Consider the following 16,613-nt stretch of genomic DNA (forward strand, 5'->3'; position numbering starts at 1 on the left):
ATTTGCTTCAAAGTTTGATGTGTTGTGCATTCACCAATGTCTTTACTAACTAATGTATACCATAGTTGCAGTGTTGGGAAGGTTACTTTTAAATGTATTCCACTACAGATTACAGAATGCATGCCCCAAAATGTATTTTGTAACATATACTGTTACGTTACTCAATGAGAGTGACGTATTCTGATTACTTTGGATTACATATTATAGAGGAGAATACCACAGGCCTAAACCCTGCAGGTCTGACAACAGGAGGTGTATCAGTCCTGTTTTCCATGTGAAGACAGTGTTTAGACTGCAGTATGCTTTTGGTGGCTTTTTTGGAGCAACTGTGACATTCAGCAGTATAAGTGACATGCAAAACAAAACAATGACTACAGTACACACTAACAATAGCCTCCAAATACACTAAAAGTCACTAATGTCTCACAAATGAAAACGCATTCTCTCTCGTTATTTCGCTCGCCCGCCTCGCGGGCGTCACTCCCCCCTCTTCCTAAAAAACTAGAGGTGGGCGGATCCAAATATCAATAGTATCGATACCAACGCTAGTATTGGTATCGGATGGATACTAGCACAATTGGATCGATACTTTGCTTTTATCGTTCGAGTCGAATATGTAGACCTTTTTTCCTTTGGAAAAAATAAACCTCAACCATGCACAATGAAAAATGTCTGAACCATTTTGCTCTACAGACAGAAACATTGACATACCAGGTCGCCAAAAACCCAGTTTCAAAACACCTGTAGAGCTGAAAGGTGTGTTTTGTTGTGTTAACTAATTATTTTGGAAAGTAACAATCACAGTGATATAGTGGTGATTAAAATGTGTTCAGAGATTTCATCTCATAAGTCACAGCACACTACCCTTTCCCCAGTTAGCTGCCTGATTGCCTTTGTAGTGTGGGAGAGCGCTACTGTGAGGAAGTGAAAGTGTGAATGTTGAATGTTTTTGTTGAAATATCCAGGCAAGTATATACATGTAAAATGAAAAGATACTGAAAGTGATGTTTCTCTTAATAAAGAACTGCTCTCCGGATTTTGTCACAAGCAGATGAACCATTCAGAGAGCAAACTCTTCCTCGAAATGGGCCATCTGCTTCGTTTTTAAAGCGAGCAGCACTGAAGGATTAGGCATGGCAAAGCAAATGCAATCTAAAAATTGGATTTACAAATTGGCCCTTTCTCTGCTCATCTTACTGTTTTGGATTGAAGCCTTGAGTAAGCTGGGGATTTAGTACTGATTCACTAGATCTACATTTGGACTTTACTGGGCACGGCCAAGAGAAGATTATGTCTGCAGCCTGCTAAATTGACTAAATAAAATATCCTATCTCCATTTAAAGTCTAATATTGTGGACAATCCTTTTTTAACTCTTTGTGAAACATCAAAAGTAAAACTAGGGTATGAATATCACATCTCATAATGCTTCTTACAGGTTGTTTTAGCTCTTAAAATTAACAGATCTCTGGGACCTATTTTCCTGGGCACTAAAGTTTAATCTTGCTATTCCCCAAGTCCATAGATGACTCAGGAAAACTGATTTTATAGATGTGGCAGTTGAACGTGCCTAGCTTTAAGATTGCTCTTGGGTTGCCTCATCTGGATTTACGTGGATTTCCTCACAACCAGCTTAGGCTACGTTTACACTCCGGATAAATTTGAAAACGGTGTTTTTGTCTAGAAACACTCTGCGTCCACACTATCGTTTTCAGTTGTTTTCATCCACACTGAAAAAGCTACATTCCTGTACTGCATATGCATGAAATGTCTGCCGTTCATTTACTTTACGGCTCTTTGAAATGTCGCGGCAAAATGTCGAGGAAAAGTGCTGAGTTTTATCTGAAGCTTTCTGGAGCATGTAGAAGCTTATATTATTCTTTAATAGGGCTGTCAAAATTGAGAGCAAACAAACAACTGCTGTACAATGCCGTCCGCCATCTTAGTTGAATTGGTCACATGACTGCATCATATGACTAAAATGTGTCATCGTTTTCAAAAGCCTCCATTTTTGCAGCCCACACTGTGACGCATAAACAAAACTTATCCACTTTGGAGAGCGTTTTCAAAAAGCTCAGTTCACCTTGACCAAAAACACCGTCTCAGTGTGGACGTAAGGGCAAAACGGAGAGAAAAAGATGCATTTTTAAATGAAAAGTGTGGACATGGCCTTAGATCAGTTTCTGATAACCTATTAGCATAATATCCCTAGGATCAGTAACACACAGATCCGGTCGAGACTTCCTGTACAGGGGTAACTGGTACCTAACTAAATATATTGTGCCAAGTGTAGATAGGATTTTGGTGTGGGGTAGTTTTAGTTAGAAGGAAGGCTTAGACCCCTAGTTCTAGTAAAAGGAACTTCTAATGCTTCAGCATACCAAGACATTTTATGCAATTTCATGATCCCAACTTTGTGGAAATAGTTTCAGGATGACCCCTTACTGTTCCAACATGTTGTACACCAGTGCAAAAAGCAAGGTCCATAAAGACATGGATGAACAAATCTAGTGGAAAAATTTGACAGGCTCGCACCGAGTCCTAACTTCAACCTGATGGAACACCTTTGGGATGAATTAGAGCGGAGACTTTGAGCCAAACCTCCTTTTCCAGCTTCAGTGTCTGATCTCAAAAAGGTGCTGCAGAAAGAATGGTCCAAAATGACCATAAACAAACTCCTAAGCCTTGTGTAAAGTATTCCCAGAATATCTGAAGCTATTATTGCTGTAAAGAGTTGGTCGATATTATATTAAGAGGGAAATATCACTCAAGTTCATATGTGTGTGAAGGCAGATGAGGGAATACTTTTGGCAATATAGTGAATATAATACTTAGACAAGTCTGTCTTCCCCCAACAACCATGCCACGTTCAAAGTTATATAAATTACTTTTCTTTCCCATTCTGATGCTAGGCTTTTATAGACTAGAGAATGACAGACCAAGTGGACTGGGTTTAAGTCAAGTTCTTGGCCTGTATTAGAGTCTCAGTCTGCCTCTGTATAAGGTGATGATTATACAGATGTTATACTAGATGTTTTTGCCAGTATGGTGTGTGTGTATAAGTGATTCATGGGTAGTGTAACTTTAGGTTGTAGTTATCCCTTTTTTGTAGGGGGTTTATGTTAAGAAGCTTCAAGGTAGCCACATAATGATTTTTTCTTTTGACTTACAGTGTTGACACAGAGGAGAAAAATTTCAAAGACTGTAAAAACTGTAACCCCCCCCAAACAAACGAAAAACCTAAACAAAGAAACAATTGTTAGGATTGGTATATTACAAAAGATAATGTGACTTACCGGAATTTAATTAATTGTGCTGTGATTTTGTTCTTCTGTGCTTCTGCTTGAATCTGTTTGAGATAGTGACATACATGAATTAGACCACCTAAACCAAGTAGATGGAGATTATGTAAAAACTGAATGACACAAAGATGGGGCTAATTGAGACTTACAGCAGTGTTAACATTTCTGAAAAAAACACTGTTTGGATCATTGTATGTGTTACTAAATTCCACATTTATGGTCATATCAAATTTATCTGTTTTAACAAAAGCAGTAGTTGATGTTATTGTAGTAGGTTGCATTGCTGTTGTTGTAGTAGTTGACATCGCTGTGGTTGTAGTAGTTGGTGCTGTTGTAGTACTCCAAACCCGTGTTGTTGTTGTGTCTGTCATTGGTGTGGTTGTATTTGGCATCAGAATTGTTGTATTAGTTAGAATTGGTGTCGCTGCAGTTGTTGGTAATGGTTTTGTTGTAGTAGGATCTGGTGTTGTTGTGTTTGGCATCGGTGTAGTTGTGTTTAGAATCAGTGTTGTAGTTGTTGGCATTGGTGTTGTAGTAGCAGGATCTGGTGTTGTTGTGTTTGGCATCGGTGTAGTTGCGTTTGGAATCAGAGTTGTTGTAGTTGTTGGCATTGGTGTTGTAGTAGTAGGATCTGGTGTTGTTGTGTTTGGCATCGGTGTAGTTGCGTTTGGAATCAGAGTTGTTGTAGTTGTTGGCATTGGTGTTGTAGTAGTAGGATCTGGTGTTGTTGTGTTTGGCATTGGTGTAGTTGTGTTTGGAATCAGAGTTGTTGTAGTTGTTGGCATTGGTGTTGTAGTAGTAGGATCTGGTGTTGTTGTGTTTGGCATTGGTGAACAGGGAATGATACCTGTGGAGAAACAATCAAGAATTCCTTATATTGTTTTAGTGACATCGAGAATACTCATGACACAAACTTGACGAATTTAAAGTGAATAATAAAATACATTACGTTATACAAACGACAAGGTCCTTACTTGTGACTCTCGGTTCATTTATGTTTTAATAGTTTACACTATATCTCAGGCATACAAAGAAACAATAGAGGTGATGTTTAGAACATCCTGTACAGTACTCTTTTAAAGAATAACAATATATAAATGTGTGTCACATTTAAAGAATTTGCAAATAATGAATGCAGTGTCAGATGGGGTAATGTTTCTTTAATACAGTGAGTATAGAATGAATTGCACTGTGGAAACACAGTGCAATTCAGGTCTAATGTCTATTGTCTAATCACTCTCATAACACAATGTTAGCTAATCCAACAGTTGAAAAGTTCATTTATTTATTTGATAAAGGCAATAGTCTGTTCATCCAACAGCTAGATGATATCAGTTCTTACTTGTGATTGGTTGACAGAACTCCCCACTCAGAGGAAATCCCTTTATGCAATCACAGGTTTGTGAGGTGACATTACTGCATGCGCCGTACTCATCACACTTGCCACATGACCAAGCAAACTGGTCTTCACACTGACACTGGAGTCCTCCAGTGGAGTTTGGATAGCACCCTTTTCAAGACATTTAAAAGAAGAACAAAACACAGTTCACAAGTCATACAGGACCATATTGTGGTATATTGTAATAAGCAGCAGCTATTACTACCTCCCACCCGTAGGTGGCACTGTGGTATTGTATGTGATTGAAAAGGTGTTGGGAAGTAAAAGAAAGACTCGACCTCCACCATTGCCTCGTCTCAGTCCTCTGTGCTTTATCTAAAGTTGGCCTTGGCCGCAACCCATGTTAAACTGGCAGTTGGAGCAACACTGCATAAAGTCACAACATGGTGTCAGAAGTCGGCGAGACCGTGTGAACAGGGACCGCGACGTGAGTAAAGCTAGCTGTGGATTAGCTAACGGTAGACGCTGCTAACGGCATGGAGCAATTCAGGCCACCATCGCCGCTACTGCTCACCGGCAATTTATCTGAGACCTGGCGCAGGTGGGAACAAAGGTTCAGACTATATATGACCGCTACGGGTGCGCTGGAGAAAGATGAAAAGGTTAAAACAGCCATTCTTCTCCACGCTATCGGCGAGGAGGCGCTTGAAGTGTATAACACACTCACTGTAACCCCGGCCGGAGACGCGCTAGCTATGGAGGACATTCTGAAAGCGTTTAAGGAATACTGTAGTCCACAAAAGAACGTTGTTTTTGAGCGCCACAAGTTCTGGTCATACCCAATCTCAGCAGGTGTGACAGTGGACAGATATGTCACAGAACTCCGTCAGAAAAGTAAAAGTTGTGAGTTTGGGGTCAATGAGGATGACATGATCAGGGACAAATTGGTGTTCAGCATAAATGATACAAGACTAAAAGAGAGATTACTTCGTGACAACGACCTCACACTGCGCAAGACGATAGAAATATGCAGATCAGCAGAAGTGGCCAAGTCACAGATTCAGGCTATGCAGTCAACAACCGCAGCCCAAGACACGTCAGTGGATGCATTAAGGAAAACGCCAGGATACATTAAATCTGGACACAGTAAGAACAAACCGAGCAACGACAAGCAGACGGTTTGTTACAGATGCGGCAACAAACACGCGCTCCGACAGTGTCCAGCCTATGGGGCAACGTGCCACAGGCGTGGGAAGAATAATCACTTTTCAAAAGTATGCAGAGCGGGCGCAGAGAAAAGTAGAAATTACAAGAAAACAAAGACTATTAATAACATTGAGACTGATGGGGACTCACTGTACATAGGCATGGTGTGCAGTGACAAGCACAAAACTGGAAGGAGGCATGAAAGTGTAACAATCGGAGATGTATCAGTCACCTTCAAGCTAGACACGGGCGCGGACTCAAATGTGCTCCCCAGATCAGTGTACAACAAGTTACCAGGGATGCCTCGGTTACAGCCCACAAAGACTGCACTCATAGCTTTTGGTGGAGCCCGCATACGTGCAGATGGTGTGGTGTCTCTTGAGTGTGAAGCACGGAAGCACAAGGCTGTGTTTGACTTTCTTGTATCAGACCAGGCAGATAAACCGATCCTAGGTGGGCAAGCTTGTGAGGAGCTGCATCTGGTGAAACGAGTTGAAACCCTTGCCATACCATCCACTGTAACGAAACTAGCCAAACCACCTTCTACCAAGGAAGAGCTTGTGGAGATGTATGCTGATGTGTTCACAGGCTTAGGTGAGTTCCCTGGAGTCCACCACATACACACTGACCCAAATGCAACACCTGTGATACATACATGCAGGAACGTGCCCCTCTCCATAATGGACCCGCTGAAGAAGACGCTACAGGACTTACAAAACAGAGATGTCATAACGCCTGTCAATGAGCCTACAGATTGGGTCAACAGCCTTGTCGCCACACAGAAGAAGAACGGAACACTAAGGGTGTGTTTGGACCCTTGTGATCTGAACCAAGCAGTTAAACGCCAGCATTACTCCATTCCCACACACGAGGACGTTCGCAGCAAGCTAGCAGGAAAATCCATCTTCACCATATTGGATGAAAAAGATGGATACTGGCAGATCAAGCTGGACGAGCCGTCATCGAAGCTTTGTACCTTTAACACACCTTGGGGCCGGTATCGCTTCCTCCGGCTCCCATTCGGGATCAAATCCGCTAGCGAGGTTTTTCAACAAAAGAATTGCGAGACTTTCGGCAGCATTCCTGGTGTATTTATCATTGCAGACGATATGATAATTGCAGCTACATCAGAGCACGAACACGATGAAATCCTGCAGAAGGTCATGCAGAAAGCAAGAGCAGCTAACGTGAAGTTTAACAAGGACAAAATTCAGTTCAAAGTTGACACGGTGAAATACATGGGCCATATCATCACAGCAGCAGGGCAGAAAGCAGATGTTTCAAAGATCAAAGCTATTGTCGACATGCCGACTCCAGAAGACAAACAAAGCCTTCAGCGTCTGCTGGGAATGACGAAGTTTTTGGCACAGTACATTCAAAATGAAGCATCACTCACAGCACCTTTAAGACAGCTACTCAAAAGGACACAGCGTGGCAGTGGCAGCCACACCACACAGCAGCGTTACAGATGCTCAAGGCGACGCTCACACACAAGCACCAGTGTTGAGATTTTATGACCACAAGAAACCCTTAACATTGCAGGCCGATTCTTCAAAAGATGGGCTGGGCGCATGCTTATTACAAGAAGGGCAACCTGTGTGCTATGCGTCACGAGCACTCACAGACACAGAAAAAAGGTATGCACAAATAGAAAAAGAGCTGCTAGCCATTGTGTTTGCCACTAAACGATTCCACCAGTATGTCTATGGAAGACCAGTGACCGTGCAGTCTGATCATAAACCCCTGGAGGCGATAATGCGTAAGCCGCTATGCAAGGCACCAGCAAGGTTACAAGGAATGCTGCTGCAACTACAGAGATATGATCTCACCGTCACATACACCCCCGGCAAAGACATGTTCATAGCCGATGCACTTTCACGAGCCACAACCACAAGTGACAGTGAAAATGTGAGTGAAAACACAAATGAAGAAAGAGTTGTATATGCTCTGGAGGCCACAGCAGCGTTGAGTGAAAAAACACTGAGTGGCCTGAGAACGGCAGTGGCAGCAGATAGCGTGCTACAAGCTGTGCGTGAGAGGCACCTCAACGGATGGCCAGCCAGAAGGAAGAGTTTAGACAGAACACTCCACAGCTACTGGCCTATGAGAAACAACATCAGTATCCACGATGACATTATTATGATAGGGGACAAGATTGTAATACCCCAAAGCTTCAGACAAGTGATCCTGGAGAAGTTGCATTTCGCTCACCAAGGAGTACAGCGCACAAAAGCCAGAGCAAGAAGAGTGCTGTACTGGCCGGGCATGTCACACGATATAGAGACTATGCTTGAGAAGTGTCAACAATGCCAGCAAATGCAGCCAAAGAACCAGGCCGAGCCGCTTATTCCACATCAGATTCCAGAGCTGCCATGGATGAAAATCGGAGCGGACATCTTCGAACTGAACGGTCAGCCATATCTTTTGTTAGTTGACTATTTATCCAAATACCCAGAAGTTCTTAACTTACCTGACAAAACGGCACACTCTGTGATTCAGAAGATGAAATCAGTCTTCGCAAGACACGGAATTCCCAAAGAGATAGTGAGCGATCATGTTCCATTTGCCAGCTACGAGATGAGATCGTTTGCAGCATCCTGGGAGATAAAGCTAACTTTCTCCAGTCCCGGCTTCCCTTCTTCAAATGGAATGGCCGAGCGAGCCATAAAGACTGTTAAACATGCACTTAAAAAAGCGGCGCGAACTGGAACAGATCCACATCTAGTACTGTTATCTCTGAGGAACACTCCAGTCACGGGACTGAGTGTGTCACCTGCACAAATGTTGATGGGACGGGTTCTCCGCAGCACACTGCCGTGCGCCAGTGCTGTGTTGAGACAGTCAACCCCACAGAACATTCCAGATAGAGTGTGTGGACTGCAGTCAAAGTGGAAATACCACTTTGATCACCATGCAAGACCATTGCCTGTTTTGACCTCAGGCGATACTGTGCACATGCAAACACGGCGCGGTTGGGAGCCAGCTGTTGTAGCTCATCGGCGAGAAGAACCACGCTCCTACACTGTGCAAACACCAGAGGGTGAGGTGCTCAGGAGGAACAGGAGACATCTGAGGAAAATACACCCAAGTCTGTTTAAGGACACATCCATGGACCCAGATGATCTGTCTGCTCAGACCCAAGAGCCAGTTGTGCCACCAGCAAGTGACACCCCACAACACTCTCGTCCTGCAAGTACGGACAATACACCCACATGCTACACACGCAGTGGCCGAGCAATAATACGCCCTGCCAGATATAGAGTCTAAGTGATTTGGAAACTTAAAGTCGCTCTACCCTGTACCTGAGTTGTTTTGTACAAGTTAGATAACTGTCTTGTTGAAAAGAGCGAAATATGTCATGTTTCATATGTTCATTTTGACATGTCTCATCCAATTTGTCACGTGTTCGTCTGTTTCAAAACACTGCACTGATATGTATTTGCATTGTTTAAGTGATAGGCAATCTAAGGTGTGCTGGACCTAATGTCCCAAGAATACAATATTGGTAATGTTCCTACGGTTTAAAGGGTGCATTCATGTTACAAAATATTGGAGTTAAGAGGTGGTATCTTTATCTCGGAAAAGAGGGATGTGGTATATTGTAATAAGCAGCAGCTATTACTACCTCCCACCCGTAGGTGGCACTGTGGTATTGTATGTGATTGAAAAGGTGTTGGGAAGTAAAAGAAAGACTCGACCTCCACCATTGCCTCGTCTCAGTCCTCTGTGCTTTATCTAAAGTTGGCCTTGGCCGCAACCCACGTTAAACTGGCAGTTGGAGCAACACTGCATAAAGTCACAACACATATGAACAGCATTAAATCTGTTGGAGTGCAAAAGTCAAATAAGATCAGGTCCTTACATGTGGTGAAGTTCAAGTCTTTCAGTGTTAAAGACCCAGTGATGATTTCAGGGAAGGAGAAATTTCTCAGAATATTTCTGAGCACAACACTGAAATTTTGGGGCACACTAGATGCTGGGATGTGCAGTTCAAGGTCTATATCAAAGTCCACTGGTGCTGTGAAGGAGAAAAGGGGAAAATCCATCACATACAACTCTCCAAAAGTTGAATCTGTTCATCTCGACGTAGCGTTTTGTGGGAGAAACGTTTCGTCACTCATCCAAGTGACTTCTTCAGTCTCAGCTGACTGCAGGTTTCCCCAAACCTTATAAACAGTACATTTGCATAATGACTGAAACCAGCCCACTGAAGGAACAATGGGCTGTGAGGTCAGTTCCTTAATCATAATTATGCAAATTCCATGACCATTGATCAACAATCACTGACCAAAACCCACTGATCAAAGAACACTGATCAATGGCCATGAGTCCCATTCACAGAGAGTTGGGGAATGGCTGCAATCACAGCATTGTAAGATGGCGAAAGATGTACCCTTAGGCCTCCTCCTCGATTCAGAGATGGTCTTTCCCTTTTCACGTAAATGGCCTCCTTGACTCCGCGCTCAAACCAGCGTTCCTCCCTGTCCAGGATGTGTACATCCTCATCGTTGAAAGAGTGTCCACTGGCCTGTAGGTGTAAATAGACTGCAGAGTCCTGGCCTGATGAGGTTGCTCTTCTGTGTTGTGCCATCCGCTTCGCTAGAGGTTGTTTGGTTTCCCCAATGTATAAATCCTGGCAATCCTCCTGGCACTTAACAGCGTACACTATGTTACTCTGTTTGTGTCGGGGACCCGATCCTTGGGTGGACCAGTTTTTTGGCGCAGCGTGTTTTGGGGTTTAAAAGCCACAGAGACACGGTGTTTAGAAAAATGCGTCTCAACTGTTCCGATACTCCTGACACATATGGGATCACTACAGGTTTTCGCCTGGGCAGCGGTTGTCCTTCTCTCCTGGATCGGCTGGAGCTTTCTTTAGGTGCCTTCCCAGCTTTGACAAAAGTCCAGCTGGGATAACCACATTTACTCAGGGCCTTCTTGATGTGCTGTTCTTCTGCCTCCCTGGCCGCTGTGTCTGTGGGGATGGTGTTCGCTCTGTGTTGTAGCGTCCTGATGACACCCAGTTTGTGCTCCAGTGGATGATGAGAGTCAAACCTTAGATACTGATCCGTATGTGTAGGTTTACGGTACACGTCAGCCTTTAGATGTCCCCATTACTGATGGAAATCTCACAGTCTAAGAAGGCTAACCTGCCACTTTTCATATCCTCCCTGGTGAATTTGATGTGTTGGTCCACCGAGTTAATGTGATCCGTGAAATGTAGTACGTCCTGAGATTTGATTTTCACCCAGGTGTCATCCACATATCTGAACCAATGGCTTGGTGGTGTTCCAGGGTAGGATAGCAACGCCCTCTTTCCACTTCTTCCATGTACAAATTGGCCACGATGGGTGAAACTGGGGAGCCCATGGCACACCCATGTTTCTGCCTGTAGAACTGACCCTTGTATGTGAAGTAGGTGGAATGAAGACACAGTTCCAAAAGCAAACACACTTGGTCGATGCTGAGGGTGGTCCTGTTGCTGAGGTTGGTGTCATCCTGTAATCTCACGGACTACCTCCAACGCTTCCGTGACTGGGATGCAAGTGAAGAGCGATGTAACGTCAGACGAGACCATGGTTTCATCTGCCTCCATAATGACATCTCTCACCTTCTCAACAAAATCCAGGGTGTTCTGGATGTGGTGTTCAGAGCTGCCCACCAGCGGGTTGAGGATCAAGCCAGAAACTTGGAGATGTTATAGGTGACCGAGTTGATCATGCAGACAATTGGTCTTAAAGGTGCACCCTGCTTATGTATTTTCGGTAAACCATACAGACTTGGTGTAGACTCCCTGGGTACAGCCTGTGGTATGAGGTCCGGTCGATAGCCTTGTCTTGTTCCAATTGCTTCAGACAGTCTATCACCCTCTTCCTGTAGCCACTTCCTGGGTCTCGTTTCAGGGGCTCATAAGTATTTTCATCACTGAGTAGTGACAAAATCTTCTCATGATAGTCTTTCTGGTTAAGCAATACTGTGCACCTACCCTTGTCTGCCGGAAGGATGATAATGTTGTTGTCATCACTAAGTGAAGTGAGTGCCTTCCTCTCCTCCATGGTGATGTTGGATGCTGGGGCTTTGCATTGCTGAGACAGGCCGAAACTTTCGTCCGTAGTTGCTCTGCTTCCACTTCTGCAATATTGTTGTTACGAATTGCTGTTTCTGTGGCTGTGATCAGCTCCACTAGCGGGATTTGTCTCGGTGTGACGGCAAAATTCAACCCTTTAGCAAGGATGTTTTTCTCTGTTTGGGTGAGCTGTCTGTCAGACAAATTCTTCACCCACTTGTCCACATCCTCCGTGTCGCATCCTTGTCTCTTCTGGCCACTGAGGACACTCTCCGTATTTTGCGGTGGTTTCCGACGTACAAAAAGTAAGTCAAACTTCCTTTGTTGCCTGGTCTTAGACTTCTTGTGCTGTGCTAGACGAGCCTTCTCAGTGAAGTCAAACACCTTTTTGAGAGTATTCTCATCTAAAAGCATTGTCAGTCTTTCGCCATCTTACAATGCTGTGATTGCAGCCATTCCCCAACTCTCCGTGAATGGGACTCATGGCCATTGATCAGTGTTCTTTGATCAGTGGGTTTTGGTCAGTGATTGTTGATCAATGGTCATGGAATTTGCATAATTATGATTAAGGAACTGACCTCACAGCCCATTGTTCCTTCAGTGGGCTGGTTTCAGTCATTATGCAAATGTACTGTTTATAAGGTTTGGGGAAACCTGCAGTCAGCTGAGACTGAAGAAGTCACTTGGATGAGTGACGAAACGTTTCTCCCACAAAACGCTACGTCCAGATGAACAGATTCAACTTTTGGAGATTTACTTTCCTGGATGATTGAGAATGCATCAAGATCACATACAACTGTTACAATGATGGGAAACTATATTTACGTGAAAATGTAAAACTGACCCAAGTTTGACTCATGAACGTTTTAGATTTTCAAATATCTTTATCATTTAAGAATGCATTATTTATTAAAGTATGTTACTTGTTTAGGTTTATCCATTAACAACAAATCTGTTTAGGTTAATGCCTAAAAAGCTACTTGGTAAGTTTTAGAAAATTAGCAGCGACTGAGCTAAAGCACAACAGTAGACATATCTTTTGAAAGTTTTCTCTTTGTGGCTAAGTTGATGGCCTTCATGTCTTTCTCTAAAAAAAATATTGTATACACTTTCCATTGTAAAAATAATTTCTTACATATTGATATTTGATAACACACCGAAAATACAAATTAAACGTAACATAACAAGATCATTTGTGTCTTTGAACACAAACAATCAGATAATTGTGTAGTGGTGACTTCACAAACTGCCATGAGACTGGGCTGCTCAGTTCGTCTGGTGTTTCTTCAAATACAATTTTTTATGTTTTAAGAGTTTACACTATATCTCAGGCATACAAAGAAACAATAGAGGTGATGTTTAGAAGATCCTGTACAGTATTCTTTTAAAGAATAACAATATATAAATGTGTGTCACATTTAAAGAATTTGCAAATAATGAAGGCAGTGTTAGATCTGTCAATGTTTCTTTAATACAGTGTGCATAGAATGAATTGAACTGTGCTTCCACAAATGAATAACAAAGATGTTTGTCATACCAGGAGGTGGTGTTGGGCAAGGAGCGACGCCTGTGGAAAAACATTATATGTTTAATTATTTAATTTTCAAGCCAGAAACTAAACACCATGACTTTGGTTATGTCAGCAAGGATAATGAATGCAGTGTCAGATGTGGTAATGTTTCTTTAATCCAGTGAGTATAGAATGAATTGCACTGTGGAAACACAGTGCAATTCATGTCTAATGTCTATTGTCTAATCACTCTCATAACACAATGTTAGCTAATCAGACAGTTGAAAAGTTCATTTATTTATTTGATAAAGGCAATAGTCTGTTCATCCAACAGCTAGATGATATCAGTTCTTACCTGTGATTGGTTGACAGAACTCCCCACTCAGAGGAAATCCCTTTATGCAATCACAGGTTTGTGAGGTGACATTACTGCATGCGCCGTACTTATCACACTTGCCACATGACCAAGCAAACTGGTCTTCACACTGACACTGGTGTCCTCCAGTGGAGTTTGGATAGCACCCTTTTCAAGACATTTAAAAGAAGAACAAAACACAGTTAACAAGTCATACAGGACCATATGAACAGCATTAAATCTGTTGGAGTGCAAAAGTCAAATAAGATCAGGTCCTTACATGTGGTGAAGTTCAAGTCTTTCAGTGTTAAAGACCCAGTGATGATTTTGGGGAAGGAGAAATTTCTCAGAATATTTCTGAGCACAACACTGAAATTTTGGGGCACACTAGATGCTGGGATGTGCAGTTCAAGGTCTATATCAAAGTCCACTGGTGCTGTGAAGGAGAAAAGGGGAAAATCCATCACATACAACTGTTACAATGATGGGAAACTATATTTACGTGAAAATGTAAAACTGACCCAAGTTTGACTCATGCATGTTTCAGATTTTCAAATATCTTTATCATTTAAGAATGCATTATTTATTAAAGTATGTTACTTGTTTAGGTTTATCCATTAACAACACATGGGTTTAGGTTAATGCCTAAAAAGCTACTTGGTAAGTTTTAGAAAATTAGCAGCAACTGAGCTAAAGCACAACAGTAGACATATCTTTTGAAAGTGTTTTCTTTGTTGCCAAGTTGATGGCCCCCATGTTTTTCTCTCAAAAAAAAATAAATATTGTATACACTTTCCATTGTAAAAATAATTTCTTACATATTGATATTTGATAACACACCGAAAATACAAATTAAACATAACAAGATCATTTGTGTCTTTGAACACAAACAATCAGGTAATTGTGTAGTGGTGACTTCACAAACTGCCATGAGACTGGGCTGCTCAGTTCGTCTGGTGTTTCTTCAAATAAAGTTTTTTATGTTTTAAGAGTTTACACTATATCTCAGGCATACAAAGAAACAATAGAGGTGATGTTTAGAAGATCCTGTACAGTATTCTTTTAAAGAATAACAATATATAAATGTGTGTCACATTTAAAGAATTTGCAAATAATGAAGGCAGTGTTAGATCTGTCAATGTTTCTTTAATACAGTGTGCATAGAATGAATTGAACTGTGCTTCCACAAATGAATAACAAAGATGTTTGTCATACCAGGAGGTGGTGTTGGGCAAGGAGCGACGCCTGTGGAAAAACATTATATGTTTAATTATTTAATTTTCAAGCCAGAAACTAAACACCATGACTTTGGTTATGTCAGCAAGGATAATGAATGCAGTGTCAGATGTGGTAATGTTTCTTTAATCCAGTGAGTATAGAATGAATTGCACTGTGGAAACACAGTGCAATTCATGTCTAATGTCTATTGTCTAATCACTCTCATAACACAATGTTAGCTAATCAGACAGTTGAAAAGTTCATTTATTTATTTGATAAAGGCAATAGTCTGTTCATCCAACAGCTAGATGATATCAGTTCTTACCTGTGATTGGTTGACAGAACTCCCCACTCAGAGGAAATCCCTTTATGCAATAACAGGTTTGTGAGGTGACATTACTGCATGCGCCGTACTTATCACACTTGCCACATGACCAAGCAAACTGGTCTTCACACTGACACTGGTGTCCTCCAGTGGAGTTTGGATAGCACCCTTTTCAAGACATTTAAAAGAAGAACAAAACACAGTTAACAAGTCATACAGGACCATATGAACAGCATTAAATCTGTTGGAGTGCAAAAGTCAAATAAGATCAGGTCCTTACATGTGGTGAAGTTCAAGTCTTTCAGTGTTAAAGACCCAGTGTGATGATTTGGGGAAGGAGAAATTTCTCAGAATATTTCTGAGCACAACACTGAAATTTTGGGGCACACTAGATGCTGGGATGTGCAGTTCAAGGTCTATATCAAAGTCCACTGGTGCTGTGAAGGAGAAAAGGGGAAAATCCATCACATACAACTGTTACAATGATGGGAAACTATATTTACGTGAAAATGTAAAACTGACCCAAGTTTGACTCATGCATGTTTCAGATTTTCAAATATCTTTATCATTTAAGAATGCATTATTTATTAAAGTATGTTACTTGTTTAGGTTTATCCATTAACAACACATGGGTTTAGGTTAATGCCTAAAAAGCTACTTGGTAAGTTTTAGAAAATTAGCAGCAACTGAGCTAAAGCACAACAGTAGACATATCTTTTGAAAGTGTTTTCTTTGTTGCCAAGTTGATGGCCCCATTTTTCTCTCAAAAAAAAAATAAATATTGTATACACTTTCCATTGTAAAAATAATTTCTTACATATTGATATTTGATAACATACCGAAAATACAAATTAAACATAACAAGATCATTTGTGTCTTTGAACACAAACAATCAGATAATTGTGTAGTGGTGACTTCACAAACTGCCATGAGACTGGGCTGCTCAGTTCGTCTGGTGTTTCTTCAAATAAAGTTTTTATGTTTTAAGAGTTTACACTATATCTCAGGCATACAAAGAAACAATAGAGGTGATGTTTAGAAGATCCTGTACAGTATTCTTTTAAAGAATAACAATATATAAATGTGTGTCACATTTAAAGAATTTGCAAATAATGAAGGCAGTGTTAGATCTGTCAATGTTTCTTTAATACAGTGTGCATAGAATGAATTGAACTGTGCTTCCACAAATGAATAACAAAGATGTTTGTCATACCAGGAGGTGGTGTTGGGCAAGGAGCGACGCCTGTGGAAAAACATTATATGTTTAATTATTTAATTTTCAAGCCAGAAACTAAA

The 16,613-nt window shown here is 41.6% G+C and overlaps 1 protein-coding gene and 1 pseudogene across 1 annotated transcript in view; one reads left to right on the plus strand and one right to left on the minus strand.

Annotated features, from left to right (window-relative positions):
- LOC120435211 overlaps positions 1–16,613 on the plus strand; it is a 117,801-nt pseudogene that overhangs the window by 62,612 nt on the left and 38,576 nt on the right.
- The window catches only part of LOC116316804, a 44,700-nt gene that overhangs the window by 8,227 nt on the left and 19,860 nt on the right, over positions 1–16,613 (minus strand). Inside the window, exons 13-21 of the mRNA XM_039604713.1 lie at positions 15,318–15,485; positions 14,990–15,019; positions 14,055–14,210; positions 13,775–13,942; positions 13,447–13,476; positions 9,708–9,863; positions 4,643–4,810; positions 3,450–4,147; positions 3,295–3,347 (exon numbers count right to left, since the gene is read on the minus strand). Coding sequence (XP_039460647.1) covers positions 3,295–3,347; positions 3,450–4,147; positions 4,643–4,810; positions 9,708–9,863; positions 13,447–13,476; positions 13,775–13,942; positions 14,055–14,210; positions 14,990–15,019; positions 15,318–15,485 — 1,627 coding nt within the window. The remainder of the gene's footprint in view (positions 1–3,294; positions 3,348–3,449; positions 4,148–4,642; positions 4,811–9,707; positions 9,864–13,446; positions 13,477–13,774; positions 13,943–14,054; positions 14,211–14,989; positions 15,020–15,317; positions 15,486–16,613) is intronic.

This window comes from Oreochromis aureus, linkage group 20, assembly GCF_013358895.1.
Source record: "Oreochromis aureus strain Israel breed Guangdong linkage group 20, ZZ_aureus, whole genome shotgun sequence".
NCBI classification, from domain to species: domain Eukaryota; kingdom Metazoa; phylum Chordata; class Actinopteri; order Cichliformes; family Cichlidae; genus Oreochromis; species Oreochromis aureus.